General features: G+C 39.1%; 2 protein-coding genes across 3 annotated transcripts in view; both read left to right on the top strand.

Moving 5' to 3' along the window:
* The window catches only part of anos1b (anosmin 1b), a 50,133-nt gene extending 46,974 nt beyond the window's left edge, over positions 1–3,159 (top strand). For both annotated transcript variants that reach the window (XM_044043245.1, XM_044043246.1), the window contains exons 13-15: positions 287–519; positions 1,749–1,892; positions 1,988–3,159. In XM_044043245.1, the coding sequence (XP_043899180.1) occupies positions 287–519; positions 1,749–1,889 (374 nt within the window). In that variant the 3' untranslated portion in view covers positions 1,890–1,892; positions 1,988–3,159. The remainder of the gene's footprint in view (positions 1–286; positions 520–1,748; positions 1,893–1,987) is intronic.
* A 769-nt stretch (positions 3,160–3,928) lies between these two features.
* Positions 3,929–13,326, top strand: senp5 (SUMO specific peptidase 5). The gene is made up of 10 exons (XM_044044605.1): positions 3,929–4,018; positions 5,401–7,061; positions 7,619–7,724; positions 8,249–8,396; positions 9,924–9,971; positions 10,090–10,167; positions 10,626–10,763; positions 11,245–11,328; positions 11,662–11,712; positions 11,929–13,326. The coding sequence occupies exons 2-10, from the start codon at positions 5,624–5,626 to the stop codon at positions 12,037–12,039; spliced, it is 2,202 nt and encodes a 733-aa protein (XP_043900540.1). The 5' UTR covers positions 3,929–4,018; positions 5,401–5,623; the 3' UTR covers positions 12,040–13,326.

Here is a 13,326-nt window from a genome sequence, read left to right on the forward strand (position 1 = left end):
ATTTTTAAAAATAATGTGTTTGTTAACTGCCTCCTGCAACATGTGTTGTCTTGTTTGAGTATGAAAACTAAGTCAGACACACTATAACACCACAAATCATGACAATATTCCACCATATTGTGGTGTTTTTTGCTTAAATGCATTTAAAATAAATGTCATCATGATAAAACTATTTAATTGGGTTCTTAATTTAAGAAATTTTTGCATGGAAAATGAAAAAAAAATGCTCAAGGAGGGGTGTTCTGTGAAGAGTAAAGGAAACGTGTTGCCTTTTGTTTTGTGTCAGAGCGCCTCCTGGCAGGCAGAAAGGTGGTACTGCGTCCAGAGCGGCTCACTGCTGACTTCCAACAAGTCAACGGCACCTTGCTCACTACATTTCGCTGGAGGATGTCCCAGCATGCACTGAACCCGGCGGCAGTGGAGGGGTTCCAGTTCTCCTGGACACTTCAGTCAGGGGTTACCACGGCAACAGAGAGGCGGGAAGACACGCGGATTTCCCAGACACAGACGATTGCACCGGTGAGGCAGAAAAAAAACAAAACAGTCACAGTATTGATTTTGAAGGTATTGTGTTAGTAACAGGAAGTAGAAACACCTTAGAAATATTATAGCCTGTGTGTGTGTCTTTAGTAGGCTTGTTTGTGAGGACATTTTGGCTGGTCCTCCCTTTTTGAGGATTAAAACCCGGTTTTAGGGTTAGAGTTAGTTTTATTTGTGAGGGTTAAGGCTAATGTAAAGGTCTCGGGAATGCATTATGTCTGTGAGTGTCCACACAAATGTTCAAAACCAGTATTTGTGTGCGTGTGTACATACTTGTATTCATATCTTTGTGAGGTCCACAAAACATACAAACCTACCTTTATAATAACATCAATAAGAATGGTAATAATAGTAATAATGCATTTATTTATAAGCGCCTTTTGAACACTCAAGGACACTTTACAGAGACAAAACAATAAAACAACAGGACAACATGGTAAACAGAAAATGGAACAGTAAAAGTTTGAGCTACTCTGAACAGGTGAGTGAGTTTTGAGTGTGGATTTGAAGAGGGGATGAGTTCCGGATGTCTGGTGAGAGTGAATTCCACAGATTTCTGAGGACATTTTGACCTTGGGTCTTCAGGGTTAAGACCTGATTTTAGGGTTAGAATTGGGCTCAGGTTAAGGGTATTGTAAGGGGTTAGGAAATGCATTATGTCTATGTCACTAAAATATAAAACCAGGTGTATGTGTGTGTGTGTCCACTTTCTCAAGGGGAGTCAACCATTCTTTTAAAATACTCAAGCACCAAATGTATTAAAGAAATTCAATTTAAACAATACGCAGTTTCCTCTTATCTGAATCTATCAGATAATAGCCTCACAACTACTTCTTTTTCGCTTCATGAGCGGCTTTGACCAATCACAGGGCTCGTATCAGCTGTTCCACTACACCTACTCTGCAAACAGAATCCTACACTGTAAAGAAACCTAGAAACAAACAATGACAGAGTCTGCAACAAAGATAGCCTCAGGTCGTCTGTCATGTTTGTCTGTGCTCATCTGATAACAGCAGCTTAGCACAGAAAACTGTGATCCAAATATCAACAGCAGTCGTGTCTGCGGCAGCTTTCAGTTGCTTAAATTTTCCGTATCAAGCAGCTTTAGAAGACGCTTAAATGTTACAGCATTTTTAATCTATACACAAATCATACAGTGACACTGTGTCTGTCCGAGAATGTGCAAACTGACCTGATTTCTTTCACAGTCTCAGCGGTCAGTGACCGTACACGGCCTTCAGGGAAACAGTGTCTATCAGCTGCAGCTCCAGGTGCTAACAGCAGGGGGCAGCAGTGGCGCGGCAGTCTCCAAGACCGTTAACACTCCAGCTATCAACGCCACACTTTGATGGGTACTTGTTACTTTTTTTAGGATCCATTACATTTCTGTCATGATGATGTGTGAAAATGTCAGTGTCACTGAATCTTGGAAAATCGTCTCTTGCAGGATTCAAACGCTGCCACCACCAGCAGCTGCTGCAGCACTGTCGTCGTCCCCGACATCCACTTCAGTCTGGATTTCATTCAAGTGCAAACAACTTCAAAAATGAGTTCCTCTGTGTGACGTGGATTCTCACAGGAAAGTTTCTCGTTCACTTTTAATCACACCAGAAAAAGGGCTGAACGATTTTGAATAAGTATAATAATTGTGATTATTTTGACAGGGATTGCGATATGATTCGTGATATCAGAGGGAATGATACATTTTTACACATCATTATTCTTATTTTCATTCATTACTGATGATATTTGTGCAGATCTGTGAGAAACAACGATGTTCTCTTCAGTCTGTAGAATAAGACGTATATAGATCAAGACAGTTTGGCTTTAACAAATTATATTGCCTCTTTCTAGCCCTGATTCATTGTTCAGTCCTTATCAGGAATACAGATTTCAAATTACTGTCATTACTCTGTCAACTCAAGGTGTGAAAAATGGGATCTTTTAAATTTTGCTACATGTATTTCACCTATGCAAGTACTGACAGTTTTAGTAGATGACATTAAACCCATATTTCCACTGTTTTCTTCAAGTGGAAACTGCAGCATTTTCTCATCATCACGAGACTTGACACTCGGCTGCGTCTTTACAAATAAAGTCTCATCACCCCCGGTGTCAAAGAAATGTATTATGCCTGTCGTGTATGATCATGATCAAGTAGAGAATAAAATATAGCACTGACCTTATGTACAAATATAAATGTATAGCTATAGACTGTGTTTGTTTTAATGCATTATCTCTGAAGCTAGTGGGTCTGACTCGTGCAGAAATCCTTTAAGTAAGTAAGCAAATATTTTTGATATTTTTGTTCATTTATGTGTTTTTTTAACATGTGTGAATTTTACATTTTGTGCAGCATTTCATTTTACCCTGACACGCTGTTCACCCATTTCACTAAGCAGTCATTAATGTTGTCATATCTGTGGTACAGTAGGTTTCTTTCTCATCAAGCCATATTCTCTCTTCTCTATGTAACTTTTTAACTGTTGATAATTTTGTACTTAATTCCTTTACTTTACTTTTTTTTTGTCTGTTAGTTTTATTTATTGTTTTCTAATCTTAGATTTTTATAATTAAAGATTATCAGGACACCCTGGTGTGTTGTTTCAGTGATCATAACCACTTTGCGTCGCAATAGCTTGGATTATATCAGGATTTATTTATTCATTTACATTCCTTTACTTACATTGATTAACAGAAAATAAATGGACGTTCCCAGTTTAGTTGGCAAATAGTAGATTCAACTTCTTTGTCATGATATATTGATCTGAATATAGATTAGTTTTGTTTTTTTACTTTAAGTGTTAACGGGTCAACTAAATCAATCAATCACGATTTATGATGAATACAGAGGGGGTGGTGCAATTAATCTTTTTATTTTAAAGAGGTTTTAAAACATTATTTGTGTATTTGTAGTTCAATTTCCTGTCAGTCTGTTGTAAAAATTGATTGTATTATACTCATCTATGCCCTAAATGTACTAGTTACCTTCAGAGTCAGGTTTAACATGTAAAATATTTAATATCAACCACTATAACATAATGCACTTTTAATATACAATTAAGCAGTATATGAAAGTGGCATCACCTCATTCACTAGTATTATTATTATTATTTTGTTATACACACACACATCTAACAAAAACAAAATAATGCTCATTGATGTAGAAAAATACAGAAAAGTAAACGTTTTCTGCTGTCGATTTTCTTCATTTCATAGTTTTGTTGAATTTTTGTTGGCCATTGTACGGAGGATGGACTGGCTGTAACTTCAGAGTGACACCAGAGGGCGCAGCAAAGCAATAACACGGATACAAGCTGCCGTTTTACCCCAGAAGAAGAAGCCGACTGGACTTCGGGATTGTGGCGGAGAGAGCCGAAGGTGTGTTTTTCGCTGTGTGACGCAATCAATGGGCGACAATAGCTCGATTTGTGTTTTCTTCAAATCGTGGTCGGATGAGTATTATTTCATTGATAAGGTACTGCGTTTGCCGGTTGTTCTTGAAACGTTTTGCTGGGGTTTTAGTTTTTCCGCAAAATCACCGCAGACACTGTGTTGCGGCGGCTTCTTTGTCTGCGGGCGCCTTTAACTTCCTACTAAAATGGAGGAAATGTGTGCATTCGCTGCTTTGTGTTATCGCCTGTTTTGCAGCAGTTAGCTCCCTCGGCTAGCTGCAGGGGATTCAATAACTTGTGAAAAGTTTTGTGAAATGACATATTAGATGTGGTCAAGTTACCCGTCGGTGCATACAATCAATAAATAATTACTTGAGCCGCCACAGCCGCAGTGGCAGAGAAGCGTAGCTATCGCACCTTTCATTTAACACACAGCATCAACGTTTTGATTTCAGGAAAAACCGCGGTTTCTTTGATCAATATTGCAATGACTGATTTATCTACGTACAGGGGTGAACACATGAAGCTTAGACATTTTTGTGGTGTGCTGCTAAAGAAAGCTACATATTGAAATAACGCAATACGTTTTAAGAAGAGCTGAACGATTTTGAATAATTATCTAATTGCGATTATTTTGGCTGAAATTGCGATTACGGTATGATTTGCGATATTAGAGGGAATGGTACTTCTAACATTTAAAATCACTGTGTGTCCAAATCTGTGCAAAACAAATATGGTTTCTTCTGTTTGTAGAATATGATGTGTAGGTCCGGACACTACTTAATATAAAATGGTATTTTGGCTTTAATTAATATTACGCCTCTTGTGATTTGAAAATTGCAATAAGCCGTATTGTGTTTTTGTTGAAATTTTGATTAATTGTTCAGCCCTATTTGTAATCCTAAAAGACCAGACAAAGTTAGCCACATAGTCAATTGTTTAAAAAAAAAGCAACTATTTTATGTAAATGTGTTGCCCAACATCCATCTAACCCTGACTCTTTTGTGTTGCTGCCCAAGACTCGCACAGCCAATGAATCATTATTCTGCACAAACATTACTCTAAAAAAACTATAAATATAAATTGTTAATTTTGTTTTATTTGCAATGGCGTGTGCATGTTTGTATAGTAATTGTTTCCTTGGTCTCACATGTTTAGACTATGTCCATTTAAACAAACAAGAGGATTGTGTTCTGTACGGGTCCTAGATGTTAGCACACCTGAAATCTCACCTGTCTGTAAGAAATTGTATTATTAATTTCTGACACGATTGAGTAAACACAATTGGGTCATTGTAAACAACTTAGGACTGTAGTCAGCTGTGTTTCTAGAATGATTGTTGACTCCGAACTGCTAAGGAACTTGTGAACCATCTACAATTGAACTGTTAAAATAAATTGTCAGATTGACACAAGGAAACAATTTACAATTATTTTACTAATTCCGTTTCTGTCACTCTTATTAGGATAATATGCCACAGAGGAACAACAGACGACAGCAACCTGCATGTTAGTGTGCTTTCGTTTTCAACTACCTAATTTCTGCCCAGAGACGTGTCTGGATTCAAACAAATCAAGGAACTAACAATCTATTGACACTTACAAATTTAGAATACCTAAGGACAGGAGAGAACAGGAGTGTGGAGAGGGGTTATTGGGGATGGGGTTAGAGAGCCAAAGGAGGACGTCATGGTTCACAGCGGCTCTGCTTCCCCAATGACAACACCTTCAGAATCACCTCATTTAACTGTTCCTGCTACAGCACCTCCTCTGGTGCCTCCATCTGGAGATTCCACTGTTCAGGACCAAATCCAGCCCCCTGCCAAACTCCTCAGCGTAGACCTTACTGCTAACTCAGATGAAACTCAGTCCTCCTCTCCATCTGTTGCTGAACCCCCTGATGTAGCAAAAACACTTAAAGCTAACTCCCAACATAACCCAACATCATCTCAGGCCTCTCCACAGACACCAACCCCTGCTCAGGGCCACATCAATGGCCGTACATCAGGCAGGAAGAGGACTCCAAAGGCCTGTGACTGCTGTGGACCCAACGGTACAGGTCATAATGTCAAAACTTTGAGCAGAGGGAGGGGGAAAGGGAAGGGGTCTTTTCAGGATCTCGGGGACACCCCAAAACGAAAAGCAAGCCAGCTGACACATATAAGTAACACTGCTCTGACCAAAAAGAAGGTACAGGAAACAGAAGATGAAAGTAAAACACAAAAAACAGTGCCAAAAGAGACTATGGTAGTGGCTGATACTCAGCCACACACAAATGCTCCCCTACCTGTCACATCCCTGCAAGATGTGTCAAAAACGAACTGTGCAGCTCCAGAAAAAGAAGCTTTACAGAAAAAGGAGGACACGTTGATAAAGGGGTTAGTGATTCCTAGTGATGGAGGAAAAGTAGGTGGAGGTGCCAGAGGTCTGGAGATAAGAGTATTAGGAAATACAGGCAGGGGTGCTACTGTAGTGAGAGGGAGGGGAATAATGGGAGCTAAGTTTGCATCAAATATGAAAGTGGACATTGGAATTAAGAAGTGGAGTGAAGGTGTTTTTGTCATCGGATCAAAGATGAACTTTCCCGCTCCATCAGTGGTGGTGCAGAGTCGGGACAAGAGCAAAGTGGCAGAGCTGGAGCGTGGATTGCAAACTAACTCCAGCATGGTTACATCTTCCTTTGGAAATGGAGAGACAGTGAATCTGTCTGACTCTGAACCTGAAGGGGAGGATAATGTTGACAACATAATCATGAGTGAACAGGAAAATGGTCCACTATCTTTCCCAGACCCTGAGATAAAGTCAGGAACGCCCCAGGATCATGACTCTGAGATGCAGGTGGATCAGAAACCTGACCATTGTTCTTTAGTTGTGACTCTGTCCAATGGAATTACCACCACACCAACAGACCACAGCCACGGATCCACACCTATGGAAGTGGAACGTGGCCCAATAACAGTGACTAGTACTCGGCATCATTGGGCATTAAGAGACCACAAGCTGTACTGTCGAGCAGGAACCTGGGCAAATAAGGCAGTGGAAGAAATGGCGGATAAGCTAGAAGCAGGGATGGATGGACAGATGCAGAATGAAGACAGGCTGATGCAGCTCATTGATATGGTCCATGGTAAGATGCATGTTTAGATCACACACTGTCTCAACATTTATCCCCATCATCAGTTAAAATGCAGCACAGGAATTTATGTCATGTCTCAACACAGTGATATTAGAGTTTCTCCTCAAACCATGTGGCATCATCTATGACACAGACTTTGTTGTATCTTCATGGTCAGAAATGCACAGCTTATGTAGGAAAAATCGAACTACTCAATATTTTTCACATTTTCTGAACACACCCCCATTATTTAATATTACAGATTGCCATAATACTGAGCCTGAATGTCAACAGATATCTAATTGAATTTAAGATCAACCCACATTCTTACATATCTCCATCCTCTACACATTTTTAATCAATCAGTAAATTGGAATTTTTTAAATTTTGTCGACTGTCATGTGGACGAGGTAGAGGTAGAAGATGAATTCATTAATTAATTTAAGGGACAATATTAACAACTAAGACATAATTTAGGTCTTAAATTAAACCTGTTCATTTTTACGACCACATTGTCACTGATTTGACTGTGTGGGTAATGTGGTACGTTGTAATGGTTTATGTTATAGAGTTTCTGGAGGCCTTCTATTTGAAGTATGGCAGTTTCATTCCTCTCACTGAGACAGATGTTGTGGAACACTTGAAGAAGAACAGCAACTCTGATTTCAGCAAATGGTTTGTGTACACACACACACACACACACACACTAGCCTGAACTCTGTATCGATGTGGAATTAAGTATTTGAACTCTTTATACAAGAACAGTACTTGTTTTTTCGTCTTGTACTCTCATGATAATGAAATATTCTAATTAAAACAACACATGTCCTGTTTAAAAGGAGTTCATATTAACTTTGATGTCCTTTTAAAACCTATTTTGAGCTTTTTATTATTCTTCATGGCTTTATGATATGACAAAGTCAAAGTACACTGGTCAGCCACAGTCAGTTTGCTGATTTGTTTGATTTGCTCACTGTTTGCTGAAGTTTGTATTTCAGCAGTCAGTTGTCACGTTCATCCAGTGTGTGCAAAAACCACAGCCCAAATCTTTTGCGTATATGACAAATGTGGATTGCAGTTTTCTGATTATTCTAATTTCACCATAAAAACAACTGTGCTATTTTTCCTCAAATTCAATTTTTTACTCTTTGTTCATATTTGTCAAAATTCTTCACTTGTATTTGATATATTTGTTTCAGGGGTCTGAACATTAAAGGAGAGATGACTCGATACAAGTCGGGGTTGGCCTCTGCTCCTATTGCAGGCTTCATGGTGATGCATAACAAACACACCCTGAGTTTAGAGGACCTCGGCACACTAGAGGAACAGAATTGGCTGAATGACCAGGTAAAGAAGGAAGACGAGTTTCTTGTTACTGTGTTGTTTTCCCCTTAATGAAATCCTAGACAAATCGAGTAGTGAGAATTCTACCATTGTATGCGTTTCAAACACACCACTAAGGCTTCTTTAATAAATCATTAAAGGTTATTTCAACACAAGTTGCAACATAAATGAGTCGAGGTAAAAAGGGGTCATTCTGTGTTGGAATGTTGGCATTTGTCTCCTCATTTGTTGCAACAGTTGAATGCATGCAATGCAGGGTATATGGTTGGGAATATCCTTGTCACATAATGTATGCGGGTGTCTTAGCTCCTGTAGTGCTGGCGTGCAACAATATCAGATGATATCGTCTCATTATGGGAACATATCACACATTTTGGAACTTTGACATCAATTGTAATGCTAATAATAATAAGAGTAATATCATGGTCAGCAGAAGTAGAGGAGACAATACATTTATTGTCTGCTGCTGTATATATTCTTGTAAATGATTTAGATGATAGCAACATGAACAGACAGTGTCGTAAGATGTATGCACGAGCTAATGATGCTCGCTCATAAATCTTAGGTAGACTTATTTAATGCATTCTCTATCCTTTTTATGTACTGCCTATTTGTGGTGTTCTTCTCGAGTAAGATAAGTAACGTACAGAGACTTAAAGGTACAGTGTGTTGAGCGAAGAAGGGCTGAATCTCTCTCACCTCACGCTTTCCTTTCAAACATGTAGGAGAACCAATGATAGCCCTCCAGTTATCACTAAAACTCAAAAGGTGTTTGTCTATTTAAAACTTGGTGAAGTATTAGAGATGACCCGCTCTTTAAAGTAAATGGAAAGGGCTCGTTCTGTGGCCATACATACAAAACATACATTCAGGTTATTGTACACTCGAAAAGAGGAAAAACATCCGTATAATCATTTTATTTTCCCTTTCTGTGGTGCCTGTCAAATCTTAGTGTTGGAATACAGGCCATAATTCTGATAAGAAATGACAATTGCTAGGTAAATGTGTAAATAATTGTCAGAGTTAAAAAGTGTCGTCAGTTCAAACAGCCTTCAAGCAAGAAGAAGTCACAAGTCTCTTTCTCAATATTTATCACTGTCATGGGAGCTGTCAGTGACTCGTGGTCCAGATAAGTGTGTGTGTGTGTAACTCGTCTATGGGTAGATGTGTCTGGTACAGAGTGACCCAGTACCAGGTGCATGAAGGAAAACATCTATTGATACTACTACTATCTCTCACTATGAGCCAAACAAGGTTAAATGAGAATATAAACAAGGTTCTGTGAACACAACAACATTTATAAACAAATATCTTTAACGTCCACATTTCACCAGTTTTACGTGCACAACGACAGCTTCAGAAAATGGTATTATTCAGATCTGGAACCGGCCTGAGTTTAACTCGATCACGTTTATAAAATATGGACACCTGCATGTTTAAAAGTTGGGTCCAACACCAAGCAAAATAATATTACATTTGTTGCTTTTAGTGATGCTGAAAAACGTATTGAATCTCCTTGTGTCTGCTCAGATCATCAACATGTATGGAGAACTCATTATGGAAACCACACAACACAAGGTGACTGTTTCTGAAATATCAAAAACACACACTCTTTCAACGAGCCTGCGATTATATATTTTTGACACATTTTTTAAACACATTTCAGTTTATAAATCAATCAAATCTTGTCTGTCAGGTTCATTTTTTCAACAGCTTTTTCCATAAGCAGCTGGTTGCCAAGGGTTATGAGGGTGTGAAGAGATGGACCAAAAAGGTACGTTTTTTTCATTTGTACAGTAACAAACCTGACTTTACAGGAGAAAGATGTCAAAATGTATCTATAGTTAAATAGATAAACTTTGTCACATGTGAAAACAAGTGGTAATGTGACTTGTGCATTGAGGTAACATAAAAACCAGATGTTATAATAACCTATGTTCATAGGTAATTATGCTATTATTTTACTGCTTCGGCCCACTTGAGATCAAACTGTGTTGTATGTACCCCTGAACTAAAATGAGTTTGACACCCCTGATTTAGAGCAGAAAATAATGAGAACAAATTCCAAATTAGGGGGAAGATTTAAGGTGTAGGCCTGTGGGCGATGTTTAAATCCTCAAAACAAAAAAGGGGATTTTCTGTTTTAAATAAATCTAAACAAAAACATGACACTTCTGAATACGTGTCATTCCTCACTGTTTTGTGACACCTGCATCATTGTCTTTCGTGTAGGTCGACCTGTTCTCCAAGTGGCTGTTGCTGATTCCCATTCATTTAGAAATCCACTGGTCCCTCGTCACGGTCACCATGGCAACCAAAACAATCAGTTACTACGACAGCCAAGGCATCGTCTTCAGACACACCACAGATGTGAGTGCCCCCATGTAACTGTGTTTGAGTTACAGATCATAGGAGACGATTTTTAAAAGAACAAACCAGCGCCGCTGAAACAAGATGACGATCAAACCAGTTTTCCTTCTCTCTACCACATATTAACCTGCTGCACAAACAAACAAGGAAGTCATGCATGATGAGAAACAACAGTTGGCTAATATAATACATATTAAAATGAGTGTGTATACAATGATTCCTAAATAAGAGCAAACCATCAGCTGTGTTTTTACTGCATTTTATCCAAAACTTTGTTAAAAGAATGTGTTTTAAAGATCAGTCGTATTATCTTCATAAACCACAAATTTGATGCCAAGCTATAACCTTTCTTCACTGCCATCTCTTGCTGTTCAACATTGTTTAAAAATGTTTTTAAAGTAATAAACACATCTTTCAAGTCCTTGGCACCATTTTTATTGTATCTTAAATGTCTCTCTCTCTCTTTCTTTCTCTCTCTCAGAACATTATGAAGTACCTTCAGTCAGAAGCCAGAGAAAAGGAACTGACAGCTTTTCAAAAAGGCTGGAAAATTACTATCATCAAGGTAAGGTTCAGCCCTGAATATAATTGTCACCTTGGGTCCCAAAAGTACAGTTAGTGCTCGTTAAATGCTCAAACCGTGAGACTCTTTCTTGTTGCTAACAATCAAGTGTAGATTTTGCAGTACAGTGTAAGTTAAAACTACATTGTCCTTAAAAACCTGTCGAAATATCTTATTTATGTGCAGGACATGGATTTATCCAGCTTGTTTTTGCTGCATTCCCTGGTCGTTTGTTGCATGTACAGTAAACGCACACGTAGAAACACTGCTCTGTGCAGATTTCACTGACATCTTTTGTCCGTCTCCCTGCTTGACTGTGACCCGTTGACTCCACAGGGAATTCCTCAGCAGAAAAATGACAGCGACTGTGGAGTTTTTGTCCTCGAGGTGAGACTTTTTTGTTATTTTTATCCCATTTCCTGGTATAGTCGCAATTCCTTTTGGCTTCATTTTCGTCTTATCTGTGTCCCCTGAGGTTATTAGACAAGGTTGTTATTTGTCTCCTGAGGGGCTAAAAACATAAAAGAAAAGCTTCTGTCTAGACAAGTTCAGTCACTGTGCTGGTGTATTTCTGCATGTCACCGCCTTGTCTCTCTGTCTCAGTACTGCCGTCGCCTGTCAGTGAAGCAGCCTCTGCTGTTCAGTCAGGAGGACATGCCTCGCATCCGCAAGAGAATCTACAAGGAGCTGTGCGACTGTCGCCTCAACGACTGAACGACCAAATTACACCCGTGTTTGCTTTTGTTTTTTGTTTTTTGTTTTTACTGCTGCCTAATTATATTAGACCTTATGTCCAAGTGTGTCTGACGGTCACAACCTGTTACACAACCTGGCTAATCTGTTTTTCCAGGGAGCCCCAACCTTCATGTACCTTGTGAGTAACGGCAGTGAAGCTTTGCCTCCTGGGACTTTTTCTGACAGTCTTGAACAGAACTACTGACGTGGCCCAAACAACTACTGATTGCCCCGCCCCTCAAAACACACAAAAAAAAACAAATGCTGGACCAGCAAACTTCAGGTTGCTTTTGCATTCTTTACTAACCCTCCCCAAGAGGATTTCAACCAAATGGCAGCGCAGCCATCTTTGTGAACACGAGTGGTTCTGACTTTGACGATGCAGGCGTTGAACCAGCCTGGACCAATGGGATGGATGTTCTCTCCCAGATAGAGTGGCCTTATCTCTACTGATGGCCATTTTAAACTGAGCGACCTTTTAGCTGTTGATGTTTATGTCGGACTTTGTCGCAGTATCAAAAAGCTTGGACGTGTGATTCCGTGGACCAACTGTTCACCTTAAACTTGAACGTTTTAGAGTTGGTTTGTGAATTCCTCTTGGACTACAGACATTTGCACAGTCAAAAGGCCCATCTGTTGTAGAGTATCTAGAATATCAGCTGAATGTACTGATCACGTTTTCTTCCTAACTGTCTCGCAGGTCGCTGACATAGCACCACAGAGGCTCATGGCGTTTGACCATGGCTTCAAACAGGGATATTATTTTCCAAGGTAGTTTTTGTTCATCAGGTTTTTTGACGTCTGCTTAAAATTCCACACCTTTTTCTTTTTGTAGGTTTTGCACAAGCATTTTCTTCATTCGTCATTACCGCTAACTGTTATTGTTCACCGATATTTTAACGTTTAACATCAAAGAGCTTGTGTTGAAAACAGTTTCCTGTGCTGGTTAATACATTTCTTAACTGTACAGCTGGCTGCTGACATTATGTTCTTGATTTGAGGCATTTAGCAGCTTTATTTTGTCACTGCTTCACGACTGCGGTAACAGAGAGAGAAATAAAGTGGACCTCAGTTGTTTTTTTTGGTTGATTTAATATTCTGTCCAACTTGGGTTTTGTTGTTATATTCACGTATATAAAGATTTACAGATTGTATTGTACTTTTACTGTCTACTATTACTGTACATACTTGCTATGACTAAAATCACAGCTGTTTCTGGACTGTTTTTATTGTTATTAAAAGGCAGATACTGTTGGGAGACTGCAA

This window comes from Solea senegalensis, linkage group LG14 (assembly GCF_019176455.1).
Source record: "Solea senegalensis isolate Sse05_10M linkage group LG14, IFAPA_SoseM_1, whole genome shotgun sequence".
In the NCBI taxonomy this organism is placed as follows: Eukaryota; Metazoa; Chordata; class Actinopteri; order Pleuronectiformes; family Soleidae; genus Solea; species Solea senegalensis.